The sequence below is a fragment of the Blennius ocellaris genome, assembly GCF_963422515.1.
Source record: "Blennius ocellaris genome assembly, chromosome: 9".
Lineage (NCBI taxonomy): Eukaryota > Metazoa > Chordata > Actinopteri > Blenniiformes > Blenniidae > Blennius > Blennius ocellaris.
In genome coordinates this window covers 13,037,878-13,058,490 of record NC_137658.1, presented here as the reverse complement: position 1 = coordinate 13,058,490, position 20,613 = coordinate 13,037,878, and the positions used below count along the sequence as shown (strand labels likewise).

The 20,613-nt window shown below is 41.3% G+C and overlaps 1 protein-coding gene across 1 annotated transcript in view; it reads right to left on the bottom strand.

The window, feature by feature from the left end:
* ctnna1 (catenin (cadherin-associated protein), alpha 1) overlaps window positions 1-20,376 on the bottom strand; it is a 78,760-nt gene extending 58,384 nt beyond the window's left edge. The window contains exons 1-6 of the mRNA XM_080502653.1: window positions 20,207-20,376; window positions 18,463-18,580; window positions 17,123-17,318; window positions 8,510-8,676; window positions 7,666-7,785; window positions 5,589-5,858 (exon numbers count right to left, since the gene is read on the bottom strand). Coding sequence (XP_080358779.1) covers window positions 5,589-5,858; window positions 7,666-7,785; window positions 8,510-8,676; window positions 17,123-17,318; window positions 18,463-18,567 — 858 coding nt within the window. The 5' untranslated portion in view covers window positions 18,568-18,580; window positions 20,207-20,376. The remainder of the gene's footprint in view (window positions 1-5,588; window positions 5,859-7,665; window positions 7,786-8,509; window positions 8,677-17,122; window positions 17,319-18,462; window positions 18,581-20,206) is intronic.
* Between the last annotated feature and the right edge of the window lie 237 nt (window positions 20,377-20,613).

Here is a 20,613-nt window from a genome sequence, read left to right as displayed (position 1 = left end):
ATTCAAGAACATGAAGGTGAAGTTACTACATTTATAATTTACTCCTTTACTGTAGACACTGTGCATGATAGCTATAAAAAAAAAAAGAACTGTGTGCTCATATACTAGGCATTACAGTGGCTCCAGGACGTCTTTAATATGACAATACAATCACAGACAAGATTTTGTCAACAAAAACTCAGTAACAGATGCACTGCTGATATTAAATGTTATACTTTATTGGTGAAATACATTTATTGGTCAGCATAGCTTACACTCTTGTTTTTCTCACTCTCAGCTGTTCATCTCCGCTAAAATTAACACAAATAGAGGTTGGCCAACACTGACAAAACCTTTATGTAAAACTGTACGCTTCCTTTTATCCAACAGTTTTACCCAATAGCTGAAGTCATCTGAATCACAGTGATGCTATAAGAGCTCACAGTCCTCCCTTCATATCTACAAGACCAGAGAGACCATGTAAATGTGTTATTTCAGAGGGACAAGTTCACTAAGAGGGACCACTCATTGTCATGCTGGTGAGGCGCAGCAGACGGTGAAGGTATCACCATGACATTTGAGGCCGCTGAAGAAAGCAAGCCAACTTCACCTTTGACAAATGAACTGGACTCTCCTGCAGATGCGCTCCTGCTTCAAAATATTCGACAATTCAGCCGTTTGAGTTGTGGTTTATTAGGCAGCCCGCTCTCCATCACAGCCACCTCCAGCACCCTCCATACTGTCTCATCTGACCTCCTCTGCTTGCGTGTCATATCACCATAGCAACAGGCACACGAGAGAGAGACATGGAGGAGGAAGCGGCGAGAGAGCGAGAGAATGAGAGGGGGGGGGGGGGGTTGACTCATTTGCTAATTTTGCCTTGCACTTCAAAGTGGGCATCAGAGAGGATGTATTTGGAAATAAAGACTGAATTTGGGATTTTTAATAGACAGAATTTCTGGATGAATACCTGGAAAGTGATCACTGAAGCAACAGACTGCATGGTTCTCACATGACTGACGCTGATTAATCACTTAGCATACCATCGAGGAGGAGACGCCTTTATACTTTCTAACAGCTTAACATAAATTTCCATATTCTGATTGGCCGGTAATCAGCTCATTCGGGAGTGTTAAAATGTGCCAAATAGGATTTTAACACTAGAGGCAGAGAAAAAAAGTGGAGTCAAGTTAGCTGTGATATCACGTACAAAGTTTCTCTTCCACCAACCATTATCCTACTACTGCTCTAAAAATAGGTACAACAGGCATAAATGGCCTGGTTTAATATACTCAAGGCGAGACAGCTATAAAAATAAATGCTCAGTTGATGAAGAGTTTAAGAGTCCTGCCTAAAGTACCACAGTTTGCTACAACAACAAAAAAGCTTAATGCAAGTACATTTTTTATTAATCTTGCTCGGAGATGCTGACTCATTAAGATGGCCTATGCAAAAAAAAAAAAAAAAAGGCCAGTTTTCAACTGTGAAGTACTCATCTTTATGTAATTTTGGCCAGGCCTATCAAATCAAAAGAAATAATTCAATACAATCTGCAAATTAAGTGTTACCCAAGGGACTGTGAGACAGTGGGGGGTAGACTTCACTCATTCACTCTCAAAGGATATATGGACTATGCTCTAGGAGACAAATTTTCAAATGTTAAATACATTCATGTGGTGCACTATTGGAACTCTATTAAAAGGATAGATCAAAGAAGAACTTGGCACCGTGTACCACTTTGTACTTCACTAATGTAATCATAGATGTACGTGTATAAATGGTGATGAGACAGCATTAAGGTCTGGCCCACACAGGACTGAAAAGATATTTTTAAATATCAGCTCCGACTACAGCCTGCATTACAGTCCGGAGGAAGGAAATTGCTCACACTTGACTGGTTTATCGTTTCGTGGGAAATGTTCTTAGTCATAGACTGAAACCTTTTGGAATCAGGATACAAACAAGATCATGTACAAACTTGTCCAGGTAGTTCAAACTCTTTCATATTTCTTTGGCCCAAAAGTAAGGCTTCGATTTCGACACAACAGGGTTGACTTTAGCCAATAACCTGTGTCACTCAGTTTGACTTCGGCTCGTCCAGTAACAATTACAATCACGTCAAACACGTTATCTGTACTGTACTTTGCATCTGAATCAACTATTTTCAAATGCAACAGTAGAAGTAATAAAGTCTGAATAGCAAGCCCATCTCTTTTTCCTTTTCTCTGGTCTAAGAATGCACCGGTTGCATTTCCGGCATGTAGACCCGCTTTTATGACTTGAAAACAATTTGAACTTCTAGAAATTCAGGAGATAGGAGATGCTAGTGTTACCTTAACAGGTTCAGACGAGACTGTTTATCAGCAATAACTTCTACTCTGTCAATCATCAGTTTGGGTCTGGGTCAGTTTGACAATGAGTCAAGGAACAAACGGCACATGCAGTAACTGTGTGGTGCAATATTAACATTTAAAAAGATGATATTTTAAGTTTGTCATTGAGTTACAACAGAATAACCAACTATAGTGGAGCACTACCTTTACACAAATACTGGGAAAAATGTTTTTTTATCGTATTAGTTGGACTAAAACTTTCAGATAATGTGGATGAACTTTGAACTCCTGTATGTCAGTCAGACAAGATGAGGCTGAGATATTCTGGCAGATGCAAAGGCTCCCTGCCTACTCTCAACAGTCGCTCTCCAACCAAAGCTTGTGAGTCTGAATTAAAAAGCTAAGCTTATCGAAAACAAATCTGTGAGTAAAATACAGTTCAAGTTTATTTTATTTTATTTGGGGATTGTAGAATTTATATTTTCTTCTGGAAATTGACCTCAGGGTGTCCGCTTTAATGCGTTGGTCTGGCTGTTCTCCACCACATCCTAATTCATGACAAAATGGACAAGACTCCCAGGTATATTATTCATGCTGCAGATGTTGCTCTTTTACTCCCGCTGCATTTTTCAGGTGTGCTGAAAGGATTGTGGTGGGAGTAGATGGTGTAGTAACCCTTTAAGAGCACTTCAGACAGAAGCCAGTGTTTGAGCTTTTACCTGACAGTATTTGAGAGAACTTTTTCAAGAAACACGAGGTCAAGCATGGCACCCCCTTCAGTAAAATGTCTTACTACAGGAAAGAGACATCTGTTAGTCAAAAGCCTGAATTGCCTAAGGTGCGAAACTGTTTTTACAGTTATTGAGGGAAAACTGTACCCTATTTAAGAGTGGAGGTGAGGGCAATTCTGGATGACGTGGGTTGGGCCAGCAATATTGATTACATGCAGGGCAACACCCTTTAGTAGCACCAGATGGCATGTGACGGCTTACAGTACACAATTTTTTGTGCACCCCAAGTTCTTTCATAGCTTACCCACACTCCATCCAAGATTCAGAGCAAGACAAAGTCGAGTGATCTGAGGCCAAACTAATATATCCCCTGAAGCCGCTGTCAGTGGCACAAATACAAAAACAAACCCGTGTCACCACAGTAACATCACAAAGAAACAGAGCTATTTGTGCCGACAGCTTACTGTTGTTGACGGGCAAACTCAGTCACCTGAGGTTAATCCAAATGAGAATGTGTTTCACAAAAACCACCCAATAACAAGCTAAAGTTGTATTTGGCTGTAGCACAGGTGCAATAGCATCAACATGCAGGACAACAAGTGCCTGATGACAAACTGTCATCAACTTCAGTCAGATCAATTTGTTTCCCTCTTATCTACATCAAACAAATGGTGAATAGACTTCAATTATAAAGCACTTTTCCACCATTTTCGCAGCCCTCAAAGTGCTTCACAAACAAAAATAAGTAACTTCCCACTGCCCTGGATCACTTAACAGAAAAAAACATGTTTTGCAATAAGCATATGTTGAGTGCAACAGTACATGTTTGTTGGGCCCGGTCGTGCAGTCGTATGGCGAGTACCGTACGGCGGGGCGATCCGTTGGCATTATTGAGCATTGATAGCGTATGTGAGCCTTCATGCACAGCCAGACTCCCGACTTCTCTGCAAACATGGGTGCATGTATGGTGTGACTCTAACGGTGTCCATATGGAGCTCACACAGAGTGTAAATACGACACGGTCTGTATCTTTTGTTTGCCTACACTCTCTCTGAAGACCGTCTACGGTGTTGACCCAAAAAGAATAAAAAATAAAAAGAGCGAATGTTGGCCAATTTGAGCACTTTGTCACTTGCAGACATGACTTTTAGGTTAATTCAACTTTGAAACCACATTTCTGAGTTAAATAGGCGACTCCTGATTACATGTAGTTTGTGTGAGCGTCGCTCTGCACTGTGTAATGGACTAGTAGTTTCACCAATCCATCGTTGTGCAATGTCCTCTTGGAATCATACATATACAAGCCTGAGCTACACATCCCGTTTAAAAAAATAATAAAAAAAAAAATGTCATTGATGTTGTGCCTCTGAATGCTGCACTGAAGGTACCTGAACCAAGACCCAAACCATACATCTTAAAACTGAGTAACTACATCATGCATCATATAGCCGCGGGCATGCAAAACATGCAGATTGCACCAATCACTTGCATAAACAGTGGCACAGCAGGAGCAACACATCAAGTCACACATTGCGACTTGTTAAATGACTAAATAAGATGAGTAATGCATCTTGCGAGAACACAGTTGAAACTTTAAATTCTACAAAGTTCAATTTGTGACTGTTAAGTGTTGTTTGAATCTGCTTCAATGTGAATGTAGTGCCTGTATATTGGGAGTCTTGCAAGTCTGGCAGACGTCGGCAACATTGGAAAATGCAAGTCACCTTTGCATTTGTCTCCATAGGTCGCATTAAGGTGAGTAGCTCTTTGCCTCATCCAGCCGTCATCCTAATGTTGTTTCAAGTCAATATTAAGAATTGTGGGTTATTCTGGTGAAGTTTTTTTAAAAGGCCATAATTAGCAGCCCTGTCATGAATTTGGTTCGGGTTCAAAGAGTAATGTAACTGAAACTTTACAAATAGAGTTTGAACAACAGAGAACTTTAAAAGAAAACATAACAGTAAGCAAGACATGAAGGGATAGCGGTAGATGATGTGTTTGCAGTTATAATTTTAAGGCATTTAGAATGCAAACTTGGCATTTTTCCAGATATTGAATGAAATTAAAATGGGTTTCCCACTGCATATAAAATATGATACAACTAGTTAAACCTTTATATAAACTAAAGTCATTTTAAAACATGTATTTGTAAACTCTGAAAGCTGCAGCTCAGTAAATATCTTTCATTCGACTTTGAAGCAAATCAAGAATGAGGCAGTAGTGACACAAGAATGTACATGTACCCACGAGCCATTGCTGGATTTGACCACATAGCTCATCCTTATTTCACCTCACTTTAACCCCCTGGAGACGTTTTGGCCATCTTACCTCTCGGTTGGGTTCATCTAAATAGAATCAAACTTCAAAATCTCTAAGCATGCCCTTCATGTGTGGTTTTTTTAGGGCCTAAAATTTAAACTTTCAGTGAAAATTATGCTTTCAGTTCACTATTATAGTATTTGGGAAGATACTTTGATATGCAGCAGGATAAAATAAAATTAGAAATTAAATGAGTGGTGACTTGGAAACGACTCATTTGACTTACATCAAAATTGTTGAGGGCAAAGGCAAGCTCTCCACCCCCTGCTGTCTGATTGAGCGCCGAGTCTTCAGAGGTGGTGGCCTGAGCGGCGTTGGAGATGCCAGACACTGCTTGCTGGAGCTGCTTGTAGATCAGGTCACGGTTCGCCTTGTAGGCCGCCACGTCAGGGTGCTGCAGGCAGGCACGGGACGCTGTGTACAGCATGGGGATGTTCCTCTGTAGCACTCCGCGCGCGGCAGCCATTTGGTCCTTGTGGTGGACGTCCTTTAGCTCCTGGCAGGATGAGGTGGAAAGCAGGACAGAACAAAAAAACATTTTTAAATCAGGGTTAAACCAGGAGATTGGGGGGGGAGGGGGGGGGGGGGGGGGAGTGTACATTGGATCCAGAAAGAACTTGTTATGCCCTTACAGAGACACCAAGTGTGACAGAGTTTGTTCTAGTTGACCCAGATTTATTTCTGTCCCCTGCGGTAACACAACACATTCATAATCAGGCCATTATAATGTGCCTTTGCAATTTAATGCGTTACTATTCAGACCTCAGCATTGTATTGCAATTAGATCCTCATAGGAGGGAGGAGAGGAGATAGTGATCGCCGGCACAGATTTATGGCTTTAAAAAAAACAAAAGATGGCCACCAATTGGAACACTACCAGGGCTTCTGCCACCACGACTCATCTCCCATTAGATCCTGCAACCGCTTCAGCTTCAAACTTTCTGTTCCTAACAAAAAGTGTCACGACAACTCAATTTTCTTTCAAAATTATCAGTGATCATTTTGTCATATTCATTGATCACTTGTTTTTCTGACGCAGTCAATGTAGAGCACAGTTGTCTGGAGGGTGGAATCTGTAATTCAAGATGGGATATAGGCGTTTTCAGAGCAAGAGTTGGTGCCCAATGAAACTCAAGTAGACTCTAAAATGCCACACCTACATTATTTAAACACTTTATGATGTGTGTGAAAACAACATTTTCATAAAAATGCAGCAGAGTCAAATTTGTACCTCCGGAGAAGCAGTGCCGTGCAAAAAAACTAGACTTTCAGACAATAGCTCACCTTCCTTTACATGCTCCGATGCTTGCTTCACACGTGGGACATGTTAACCTTCAAATCCTCATGCCAGTGAAAGTGTTGGTTTGATGTAGCAACTCATCCATTTTTAAATACACACCAGTTTATAACTCATTTCTAGGGGTTAAATGTTTAATTATCAGTTACCCGTCAAAGAATTACTTCAAGTGACTTTATAAATGATAAATAAATAAATAAATTTAAAGCTGCGCTTTGTGTCCTTTCTTCATTCAACATCCGGTGGAAGTGTTTGGATTAATCAATTTGGAAACCACCACCACACCTATGGTGTACCTGCATGTTTGCATGGCGTCTCCTCTCCACCATCAACATTGACGAATTTAGATCTCAGCTCAAACTAGTCAGTGTGCATCAATTAGAGATCACCATCAATCTGGAACGTGCTTCTTTTACCAGAAATGCATGAAGATATCAAACATCAGTGTGAAATATGTACAAGGTTTTAAACTCCAGCCACTGCTTGCTTGACCCTACATGATGACTTGCCTGATCAAAACTGAGCATTAAAAATCTGGATTTTTTTTTTTTTTTTTATTGCAAAATTCTAAAAATGCATAATTCAATCAGATACCTCAACGTATTGTAATGTAATGCCCCTCACAGTTTACTATCACTTTGACTGGAGTGAGGAAAGCCTGTGTTCCACGTCTTATATCCGTCATCAAGGAAATGTGTTTGGTCACATTTAGAGCCGAGCCTTTATGGTCTCTCCTCTTAGCTAACGTCATTGTAAGTGGTAATAAGGAGATTGCTCATGCTTTCTGTGTCTAAGTACTTTACGAAAGCGTAAGGCGGTACCGCATGCTGTAGCCCACCGTTTAACTTAACATTAACTGTGTGGGTTGGAGAGCTTGTTTTGTGATGAGCAACGAAACCACTAATAGAATTTCATGTTGCTGAAGACCTCCCTCGACCAAGTCAATTAAATCCAGTGGCTATCTCTGGACCTACGACCTGACCTTGTCACTGCAACGGTAGATTACCTGCTGTCTCTTGGCAGCCATCATGTTCAGCTTGTCCACTTCTGGTTTCAAGGCCTTATACTGGATCCCCAAGTCCTGCTCCGTTCCTGCGCCGCGCACTTTGACCAGACCGTCTTCCACCTGACACGCGGGGGGGAAGCAGAATATGCTGAAGACAGTGACGAACGGGAATACAGCTCATTAATGTATGTTGTTCAATTTACACAAAGTGAATGATCCGCTTGCACAACACTAACCTACAACTCATTAGTGAGATGTTTGCATTAAAATGTTGAACTGCATGCTAGGATTGCACTCCTCGAGACAGCAGCAGTTTTCAAAATTACAATCAAACTAAGCCAATCAATCAAGCTGTGATTTTAATAAGCCGTTTCTCATCATCTCAAGTTCCCAGAGATGAAAAGACATCAAATTGTAATAAATAAAAAATTAAGGCAGATTTCTCTGTTTTGATATCTTCACATGGAGCTTTCAGTTAATAAATTCATTCATTAAAGTGCGGATACTGATAGAAGGGCTGGGGGTCATCCAAGCTCATACCATCAATCGTTTGTCCCTAAACAAGCCTGGACATGCAGGCAAGGTGGCAGGGAAGAGAGAAGACAAAAACTAAAACAAGTTTGGCTTTGCTTTATGTTTGAGTGAGACCAATCTGCTAGAAATTCTATAATTGTTCTGTTTCTGTAGCAGAAGTAGTTGTGTTGAAGCAACGCTTTGAAATTCAAAAGAAATACCGTGAAAACAGTCTATACAGCAGCAGAGGTAGGTGCGTAAGAGAATGACAGCCGGCGAGGTAGAATCATCCATACATTGATTTATAATGTATGGAATGCAAATATCTCACCAGTTTAAGCTGCAGCAGGAGCTTGTACACATCAGACATGTCTGCCAACACCAGCAGATGTGTGACTGCAGAAAGGAGGGCTCTGGCAGCACGGACCATGTTGCCCCTCTTCACAGAGGAGCAGGGGTCTTCTGCAAATTCGCCTGAGGCCTGTCGCATCGAGTCACCTGGCAATGAATGACAAAGCAAAACATCTGCATTAGTTTCAAAGTAGAGAAAAAAAATAAAATTTTAATAAATAAATAAAAGGGGGGGGGGGGGGGTTGGGGGCTCAAACCAAACTAACTTTGCCATTTATATATAACAAGCCATCAAAATCCATTGTGGACTACTATGAAATTGTGACCATCAGTCAGCCAACTCATCTCCATCCCCGGATATCAAATATATACATTTGGTACACAATGACAAATAAGTCCCCTGAATTACTAATATCCATTAATCACTCATACAATACTTTATTCCTAAAGCATTTACATACTTTGTTAAGTCAGCCGAGCAGAGGATCTACATAAACGTCACAGTCTCAAGGTGAGCATCACAGACGAGTGCGCTCAATCAACATGCTGACAAAATATGAGATATGGTCATAATGTTCTCTTCTGCTCCTAAGTTAGAGTTGAATAATGGCTTAGAAAATGTTTTATGCAGAATATTCTGATGCTACAGTCACGTTGACCTTTTGAATGTAAAATGTCAGCACTTTATTTTATCCTACAAGACATTTGTGTGAAATTTGATAGTAAAGAGGATAATAATCCTCCCCGTTCCCAAATTTGGCCACAAATGTGTCTGTTGGAAGTCACTGCAACATCTGACCATTGCACTTCGTATCACTTCATTCTCGGGTCCGAGTGAAGGTTGGCGCAGGGATTCAGATGAGTTTGTGGGAGTCTGCAGTCTGATGCATCCTTGCCGCCTGCAAAGGGTCAGTACGTGTCACACAGAGTATTTGTGCCGCCACACAGACATGCACACGCAGCCCTTGTAAAGAAAAGAGGTCAAAACCATGACAAAAGCCACACTGTCTGGTTTGCCCAGCACCAGGCTTTGTCCTCCACTGGATGGGTCTGCACAGTTGACTGGCCACACAAAGACCTTGTAGACCCACATCATGAACACAACAGTAGATCCAGAGTTCACTTCAGTGGAGGCACAGGCAAACTCAAATTCTCAAAAAGGTCTCATACCCACCACGACTGCATTAAAAGAGCCCGAGGCAACAAAGAGACAAGCACTTATCTTGTCTATTTTTAAATGATGCAGAGAGATTGAAGGGGAAATAAAAATAAATAAATAAACTAGATAATGACAAGCCACATGAATTATTCTCACAACAATGACGTGTTGTGAAAAGACAAATTATTTTTTGCAGTTTATGGTCTGCTTGGTTGTTACCATCCTGCCAAACACTTTCTTCTATAACAATCTGTTCATACAGAGAGCAGATTTAGTAATTCTGCAGCAGTGCTTTGAACAAAAAAAAAAAGGTGTTTTTTGAGAAACAGTTAGCATAAAACAGAAAGAAAAATTACAGTAAAGATCCATGGACATCACAGTCACACATATGACACTACGTTAATCTGGGCGAATGTGGTGATAGCAATTTGTGTCATTTGTTAAATGTTTAAGCGGGAATGAAACCACGAAGATTTTTTGCACTGTCATCTTTCTGTGAGTGGTTTGCATGTTCTCCTGAGTAGGTTTCCTCCAACAGTTCGAAACCATGTGGATCTGCTGAATTTCTCCACCTGAATAGACTGTAGGTATGAAATTAGTGTTATAGAAGAAGGGGCTTTCAAGGCCTCACTGGATTTTCTATGCTGTATGTTATATGCGTTCAGGAAAAAACTGCTAAGTCTGGAAAAAAGACCAGATCGATGTTTACAAATTGACTATTCAATAAGACAGAGCTAAAAAAATTTTGCTTGAAGAAAAAGCTCAACTCACAAAGACAAAGTCAGCCAAAAAGAAATAAATCCTACTTTGGTTAAGCCGATATGTCGAGCAAACCTAATCAACCCATTTCTTTAGAGAGGAGACCTGCATATTTACGCAGGCGAGTGTTGCAGGATGGCTGTGCTCCCCGCGGTGCTGTGCACATATTCCAGTGCTGCACTTGACGCATGCATGCAGCGGTAAGCACATCACCCAGGACACCAACAGTTGTTTGACTGCAAGTTTCTACAGTAACAAAAAATCAAAGTAGCAAAACCTGACGAGTGTCTTATTCCTACAATAAGACTATTTAATTTTGATAAAGATCAAAGTGTCTGCTTTTTTAAAGCTCTGCTATATTCCTTGAAAATATTATGCCAGAACAAAAAGGTACACAGCACAGCGCCGCAGAAAGTGTTTAGATAACAGCAGGTGCTTTCAAGAACAGCAATGGGTTATGTGTAGAGCTGTAACAAAATATTGTGATGACGTATTGGAAGAAACACAACTCCTATTAACCGGTGGTGTGGAGTCAAGAGTGTGGTGCGGTGTTTCTTTTCAAAGTCAAAGCGATGGTGTAGTCTCTTACTCCAAGATAACAAGCGAGCTGTATTTAGATACAAGGTGAAGTAAATTCTTGGCTCAGACCTCTGGAATGTAGTCCAAGTGTTTTGGCGACGGGCAGTCAATAAGTTCCCCAACAGAATGAACAAGAGGGCGGTGAATGCGAGACAGCTCAGACAGGCCGATTCCCAAACTGATCAGGCACCTCAGTTTCTTCTATTTTCCTCTTCACCCCCCGTCTCATTTCTCCCGCTGCCTCTGTACATACAGCGAGTCACCCGGCTCAGAATAACCATAGTTTTACCTCAGCTTAAATATTTTTGACTCCAGCAATTATGCCTTCTTTTACTTGCAGGGTTCATTTTAAATCTACCTCCAGATGTTGTGAGCACACACGCCACCTGCACCGCTCAGAAGAATAATGTCCGACTGAACGTCACCGGAATATTAACTGTGGGAAACCGGTGTTTGATTGATGCGCTTCGGAAAAAAAAAAAAAAAGGAAGTCAAACCAACTTCATGAAAAAGCACGTGGAAAAGCAGAACGTTACTGCTCTCTCGGGTCAGCTCAGTTTAGTAGCTTGGGTACACACGATCAAATGTCATAATCAAAACATACTTCAGAAGCAAAACATCTACATTGATCATTTATGCACCCATAATTTATCCGCAAACCAAATGAGAAGTTCTTAGGCTTTTTTTGTTGTTGTTGAAAACATGTTTAGAAATTGCTGGAAAGTAAGTCCAGATTCTGAGAACATCATTTCAAATTCAAATGGGGCTGTGTGAGTTCTTGAAAACATAAGCTGAAACTAATGACTGCTCCTCATTTTGCTGCCATCAATGCAGCCAAGAACAAGAAATCTGAACAATACAGGTGGTGTCTTTACAACCGACACCAACATCAAGAGGTGATTGGCTACGGCAACAAGCTGCAAACTCTAAAATGCACCTTCGGTGACTTAGGTGAGCCTCAAATAATGCTGGACGACCACAAGCTTGGCGAAATGTCAATATATTTAGAAAATATTAGCAATCTCAAGTGAAACATCAATCAAAATGAATCACTTTTTTTTTTTTGGTAACTAAAGTGAGAAACAGTCTCTTGAAGTTACTCTACCGTAGTCCCAAAGGAAAAATTACAAGTTTAGTACCAAGTTTTAGTTGTTAATATACAACTCTAATAGGTTGTCCAAACCATTCTGAAGGAAGTTCCGTTATTATACTCAAATACGGATTTCCAGCGTTTAAATTTTGCGGCACATCCCCCGTGTGTGTGGACGTCTTATGATCACAGAAACATTTTCTAACAAAAGGATAGTCCTTTTGAGAAAGTCTGACTCCCCCCCGGCTGAATCGGTCCAATGTTGATATTTTTGCTTGAGCTGCTTAAATGCTATAGAAGTGATACATTTTAATAGAAGAATATTTCAAAGATTTTTTTTCTGGTAGAGAAACTTTAAGGTCATGCTAGTCAACTCATCCTCTAGCTATTCCCAATGCCAGCATCTCGAGTGACTGCGAGTTGAAAAAGTGCTCACTTCAGCAATCACGACTTGAAATTGCACTGTCAGTTACTTTGAAAAGCATTCAAGAGCTAACATAAGTTAGTGCCAATATTTAATAGATATGAATTAGCCCAAGAGATTTGGTTTCGATGAGACTGTATCCGGATGTTGTTTGGAAGTCTCCGATTTCAAAAACACAAAAACTGCTTCATCAAAAATATGCTTCAACACACAAATGAAGTTACATTTTATAAATGAACGGATCAATTTCTATAGCCTCTTGACCATTTTGTTTTAATGCAACAATCATCTAGAAATCAAATGTTAACAGACACTTCGATTGGCACTGAGAAGTTTACAACAACGCTGACATTGTTTCTCCTCCTCAGAATCAAGGTAGTAGCTGCTCTGCTCATGTCTGCCTATCGCCTCCATCAGTGTTCCTGCAACGCTGCAGGGTTGGCTCAGATGCACGGTCCTCATAAGGTGTACAGCCCAATATAAAGACAATCTAGGTAAGTGTTGAAAGAAATTGAATTCAAGCCAAAAAGGCACAGTTTTTGCCAAGGATAGAAAGCTTCATTTACAGAACATCTAATTCAGGCAATGTTTTAGTCGACACAAAACACCAGCTGTGAACCAAGTGTGACACAGAAGTGATTATGGCTTTAGCAGTGCTTAATCAGCAGTAACCGTCAGTCACACTACTCGATTTCCAAACATTAAATAATATGTATGAAGAATCTTGACCTCATCATCATCATATCTTTTGATATGATGATGAAAGCACCAGAAAATACTGTCCATGTCCAAGTAGCTATGTTGTGTCATGTAGTTTATCAGGCACACCGTCTGGTTTGAGGGCATCCATAGTCATGTATTTTGGAATTCAACTTTTAAAGCCAACCCCTCTCTAACCTACAAATTTCCAAATACAAGCATTTGTCCTTGACCTTCAGTTCAGCAGTTGCCCTCTAGCAAGCATTTACAATAATCTGCAACTTCCTCTATGGGGGAAAAAAAATTGTAAAATCACTTTAAGTTTTGATCCTGGATGGATTGATTTGCGAAACAAAATTCTCAAACTCAGAGATGGGTTCATAATTCAGTGGCACACTGTTTATTTAAGAAAACTAAAGACCACTATCTCTGGCAGATTGTCCCCATTTCACTCTGATTGAGAGCCAGAGCCATTTGTGCAAATGATCGACAACACAGACCTCAAACAGTCCACAGTCGCAGGCTGTTATCCCCCCCCGTGAGCAAAATCAATAAGGCCATTTTCAGGGGGCAGATAGTGATCAGAGCTCCTTTAATAAACTTTCATCTATCTAACGCTCACCTGCAGCCCACCAAGTGCATGATGAAATGATTAAAATGTATATCACACAATAAGGCTGCCGAACAGCAGGACAACAAAGACACAGACGAGAGGGGAGGAAAGGGCAAGACAGCAAGAACAAGGACAAGGGCAGACGGAAATGGCTGAGTAAAGACAAAGCATCAAAGCGGGAAAGAAATGCCTGCCAGTTTTTGTGATGAATTGCCATTAGTGTGTCACTAAAACGTAATATATCTGCAAAGTTCACCGAGTAAGTTATGGAAAGAAGCACAGCCCCTAAATCTTCAAAGATTTGCGAGGGAAAGAAAGATTTGCTCCACGAGCATCTTCGCCATGCATTTTAACCACAGTCATCGTTTACCATCACGGAGTTTTCCCTCCATCCCAAACAGCTGGTAAGTCACAGCTGGGTGGAAAATGCCTTCTGAGTCCAGAGTGGAGGAGGGGGGTTTACCCTACTCAATGGCCGTATTATCAGTCCAGGCACGCTCCAGTGAGCAGCGTGGCATAGCTGACAGCCAGGCCCAGGCACCAGCTAACAACAGTCACTGAATTCCAGCCCGGTGACAGCGTACCACAACTACAGTAACATTCCTGGGCACTGAGCAGTGCGCAGGCTATCCAACAACATGTCTTCCACCCCCTCCTCCCCCCCACGACTCCAAGCACAGCTCAAGCAGAGGTGGGGGGGGGGGGGGGGGGTGTATCGAGCTTGCTGGGCATCTGGGGAGAAAAGACACGGTGACACAGATGTCACTTAAGACGGTGATAACAGCCACCCCGCAGTCGCAGCTCCCTGGTCTCAGTGGTCTGCTAGTGTGTCAAAAGACAGATATACGGAGCAGAAAGGAGTAAATTAGACTCGCTCGTGTGGTTGTTAGATTATAGGACCTGCTATCGCAAGACAAATAGTAATTTCATTGGCTGGTGATAGTGAATTTCTGTCCCCAGACTTGTGGGAGTCATGAAATTGAATTGGAAATGGAGTGTATGCGAGTGGACTCCCACCAGGTAGGTAGATATAGTCATTTAAATAAATCTGACATTATCAGCGACATCGGAAAACTTTTTTTCCCCTCTCGTTTTTCATCACTTCGTACGCTCTGCTGTTCTCATTTCCGTGGCTGTGGCTAAAAAGGGAAGCATTTCGATTAAAAAGCAGGAACATGAGAGGGTACAGCATGCGTGTTATTTTTGCCATATAACCAAGTTGGTACTCCATGAAGATTATCTTTACAGAGAACGCCAGACGATTCCTCGAAGCCAACAATACAATCCTTCAATCATGTTCACCAGATAAGTATCCGAGTATATACTAAGATACTTTTCAAGTTGTTATAGATACAGACTATAAACTTGAGTTACAACACTGCACGTTACAGAGTGACAAAGATTTTCTGCGACTACAGGTGTGTGCGTGAACACTCCAAAAGCCGTCATGCAGTCGAATCAATAAGTGTTTCAGAGGTGAAATTGCCAATGATTTGTCACCGCTTACACACTATAGATCTCAGAAGAAACTAAATGCGTTTGAGAAACTTTTTTATTTTTTTATTTAATTAATTTAGTCCAAGTTGCAGTAACGATTACATTTATTATAAGGAGCCATTTTTTCCACGGGGGTCAAAAATAATTGGACAATTCAACACAATTAGAAATACAAGAATGACTTCTTATAATTGAAGCAGTCCTTTACTGTAAGGATTTGCATTTTAGTCTGGAAACCAACAGCTGTAACTGAATGCTCATTCTTCCTGTTAGTCGCTTTACTACAGACACATTTAAATACTCTGCATGTCTTTATGAAGTGAAATGCTTGGTCAATTGGGAGGAACTCAGGTGACTGAACAGAGCATTTAAAACAGTCCATTGCTTTGCTTTAGGAAACCCTTCAGCCACTTTTTTTTTTTAATGTTTTGGGTCATTATGCATCGACACTGCACTATCAGTTTTATTTATGAATTAGATTAGATACAGAAAGTATAGCTCCTCAAACATCTGAAATTGTCCTCAGTCCCTTTATTAATAAACAGCAGAGAACAAAGTGCACTGGCAGCTAAATATCTTCCAACTATGCATCCGCTATGTCTGACAAACATGCTTCACTTGTGTTCATTCTGGTTCAACTAAACCTTTGTTTGTTTAATCTGCTGAAAGAATCCTGCTCCAGAGCTGGGCTGACTTCTTTGATTGATTCCAAACAAATGCCCATCTGGCCTTTCTGTTCTTGAATGTCCCCAGGAGTTTGTATTTTGAGCCAAAACTGTTATCTCCATCAAGGCCTCCCCGGGGAGGGGGGCACAATGATGAATCTGAATTCTCGAGAATAATCATGACCGGATATTGTGAGGCCATTTTTCTTTTTTTCTTAACTACACACATCCTATCTCCACAATGCAGCAATCACTGACTTTGTGAATCTTTATCAATTTTGTGTTGCCACTCTTAAAGCTTCTCCTGTCACCCTGACAGGTTCCATTTAATTTTTTCAGCCCTAATGATGCCCTCCATCACTTCCAACGACACCTCTTTAACTGCATATTGAAAGTACCAAGCCACAAAATGAAAATTCACTTACAATTAACTCTGGACCTCTTAATCTCTGTAATTTGTCATTCCATAACAAAGGGAACAGGACTCAAACATGGCAATTAAACCATGTGGCAATTGTCCAATCATTTTGGAACCCGTGAAAATAGGAGGAAATTAGTCAAGTTTAAAAAATTGGTTGTCTCAGTCCTGTACCCCCGGATCATATTCAGTTAACCAGCAGAATGTCACACTAAAAATATCCTCTTTGATCACGCCTTGGCTGCTTCATTTCATACACAAGGTTGTGGCAAACTACAGTAAAATTACAAGCACAAAATAACGCTATAACACTAAAACTGAAGGCAGGAGGATCATCGATGCTCGAGTCCCTACCCATGCCAAGCAACCCCACAGTGGGATAACGGAGCACACATTAAGACATGATTAAAATAGAGCCAGGTAGAAGGCAAGGCAATGATGGGATCTCCTGTGAAATGAATGTGAACCGTCTGAATGCCGAAATGAAAAGTCTATTAATGGGATCCCTGAAATAAAGGCCACAGCAAAAAGAAATCTATCAGGCTCAAAGCATATTCTTATATCAAGGTCTTCGACGAGGGCACATGATATGTACGTAGCTTATGATTTATTTATCATCCATACTATCTTAAGAAGCACTCTGTACAGCCGAGAAGTCGCACACTGCTGCAATATGCATTTTCAATATACCTTGCTTGCGGACATCCTCCACAGCAGCAGTCAGCTCATCCTTAAGGAACTGACTTTCTTTGGCAATCTTTTCTCCTTTCTCCAGGAAGTTCTGCGTGGCGGTCTCTACTGACGCCGCCAAAACATGAGCCTTCTTGGAGCGCCCCTTCTTCTTGTTGGAGGGACCTTTGTTGCTGGAGTTTACCAAAGTGGTGACCTGCAGCAGAAACGATCAGTAACACAAACAAATGCTTCAGGATTTCAGTTGTACTTGGGAACTTTGTACTTTTCCCAATGATTGTTGCTTCTTATGATGTCAAATAGCCTCTTTATTCCCTTTTTAAAGTGCCTCACATTTGTAAAGAACGTGGATTTGTGGAATGAACAGCACAGATGCTTAGCTGGGTTGCATTCATGAAAAATGTGTCAAACGAGTCTCTATTCTGCCACCACCCTTGCACTGTAGTGTCAAAGAGTGGATAAATCAAGGCAAACACTTTTGGTGAGAGCACCCGCTCTTTCAATGGAACCCAGCACATGTCACTGAAGGAGAACTCAATGCCAAGACATATGGAGATGAAGACTTCTCATATTAGTATTTACTTAATTTGTATTCAGACTTATTCAATAGTCTAACATTCTATATGCTATATTGTACTTTGTGCCAAGCAATACTGTATAAGAATTTCCCTCTGGAATTATTAGAGTATTTTCTATTCTATTTCGAATTCATCATGACACCCTGGTCTCTGCTGCCCATTCTATAAATGCATATTCCTTACAAGTGTGGCAATATGACCAGGCATTTCAATAGTATTCGACTACTTACCAGTAAACATTGTTAGAAAAAAGGAATAATCAACCAAAAAAAAGTGTCTTATGCTTTGTGCATGGATTATGAGTTTAACACTTATGCAGACTGGTCATTACTATCCATTATATGATACGAATCTTGCTCTTAACATTTATTGCTGAATACACCAACACAAAACATTAAAATCTTGAACTGGTAAAATGCTGAGATCCTAATTTAATAATACGTGTGGGAGGATGAACCATAACTCCAACTACATTGCATCCTCCTACCTAGGCCCCATCCATCCATTTTTTTTAAATACCACTTTATCCTGTACAGGTTTGTGGGGCACTGGAGCCGGTTCCCAGCTAACTATGGGTGAAGGCAATATCCACCTGGACAGGTCACCAGTTTACATAATTCTCCCAACTTCTTATTGCTGTTCAGGCCGTAGGTAACAAAATAAAGTGCATAAAGCTTCTCGTGATTTAGATGTTTAATTTTAATCACAAAGTACCTGCATCCCATCCTATAACACCACGTAAAATACAATGTGTTCATATACCTGGGTGACCAGTGGCTCCAAAAGCCTCTCCACTGCCAGAGTTCGAATCTCCAGGCTCTTTGGGTCCCATTTGAAGTTGATGTTTGCTGTGTTGATGGTTGTCATGGTGTCGAGTTAACTAAGAGAAAGACAAAGCAACATGGTTAAATAGAAAACAACAGATTTATCTCAAAAATGTAAGTGAACATCTTTCAGCTCCAAAAGAGGGTTTCTTAAATAATTGAACAAAACATACAAAATACAAGATTGGTGGCCCTCTTTTATATATACCAGTCTCAAATTGTCTGCAGAATAATATATATAAAGGAGGCCTTTGTTAGTGCCAGCAATGCTCCATTCCTCACAGAATACAGCAATGATGTGGCCCCATTTCGATCTCTCCTTTTGGGCAGTGACTGCAAGTCTATTGATTAGCTATCAAACATGGAGGGGCAGGGATAATCAGTGAGCCCTGAGGGCTGAGGGGTTGCAACTGAAAAGTTGGTCAGCTGTATGATGAGAAAAATGTCAGAACGAGCCATTAGCCTACATTGTCAACAAAGTCAAGAGAATATTGCAAGCAATGAGAGAACACAAGGATGATGACAACCTGATATTATAGTCAACTTCCATTTAATATGCGATCTACTTCCAATTTTAACTTCAATACCCCTCTGGTCTGCATATTGATTGATTGCACTTGTGACATATCCCCTTTTTTTAAGGTTTAATCAAAAGGAATTGCCAGCCTGTGCGCTTGGCTGCAGATGGTCTGCCAAGGTTATAACTCATTTCACTGTTGTCATCTCCAGTACACTGATAACTCTAAAATGTGCTAGTTTTGATATGATTTTACCCTGGCTTGAAATAAATACAAAACATAACATTTTAATAAAATGGCATTAGTGTAAATCCGCAGCACTAATTCTTTAAGACAGTGTTGATTAGATCATGGTAATCCACACGTTGACTTGGAGGTACATTTACATACAAACTAGTTTATAAACAAGATCCAGAACTGGATTATTCAAGGTAACAGGAGTAGCAAAGGAAGGGGTGAAACTGGGTCTACCCCCCCGGGTTTGGGTGTGGCAAAACAAGCTCCTAAACCAGACATCTCAAAAAGTTACCGGAAGCAATCTGTCAGGTTCGAGTCTACTCGCAAGTTACTTGTAACGATCCGAACTACTTTTAGAGACACCTGTGATTGTATATAGATGAAAAGTTCGGCGTAAAAGGGACACGACCCCGGACAAAGTTTCAAAAAACGGTGACCGTGAAGGAACGGCAGGGTGGGTCGATCACCTGGTCTCTTAGCATTGGATGCTAACAATGCTAACACAGGTTAAGTAGCTCAACTTAAAACCTCCGACAACGAGCAACATAAACAAACTCAGCTACCTCGTATCAACGTTAGTAACAGCGAGTGGGAACAAGCGCACAAACTTTCCGACCGGGGACGAGAACTTAACAGTTTCCGACGCGTATTTGCGTTCATTTTTGGGTCACAGGTGACACCGAGTCGCTTACACACGGCTTGCTAATGCTAATGCTAACCGACAAATACCAGCCCTTCGTCAAACACTACGAACAACTTCGACCAAAAGTGTTGAAACAGCATCAGAATCGTCGATATACAGGAAGTGTGTCCACAACGTGCGAACGAAGTTTTCCCCACAAGCTCCCCGACAACAAGCTAAAGTTTAAAAGTTCAAAATGGAGGAATGACGGAATTCCTCCCAAACTTTTCCTCCCTGTTCCTCACCTCACAGTCCCGGGAAAGAAGCGCTCTTCACCGCCGAGCGAGTTAGTTCCTCTCAGAAGTGGATTAAGAAAGGAAAACGATCCTTTAAAGAAAAAAAAAAGTTGTGGCTGTGAGGGATTTTGATGAGCTGAGAGGTTTCGGTGGAGAGTTCCGAAGTGAACCAGGCTACTAACAATGGATGAGGGAGGAGGAGGAGGAGGAGGGGGGGGGGGGGGGGCTGGAGCCGGGGCGGTGACCGAGCTGCTGAACTTCCTGGCAGGCTGAGCGGAGGAGGAGAGGAGAGGAGAGGAGGGGGAGGGAGGCGGGGCAGGGCGACCACAGGACACAGCAGGCCCGTCAAACCCCGAGCTGATCCGGGCGTGCCACTCCCCGCATGCACCTGCCCATATATGGTTTAATTACAGCGT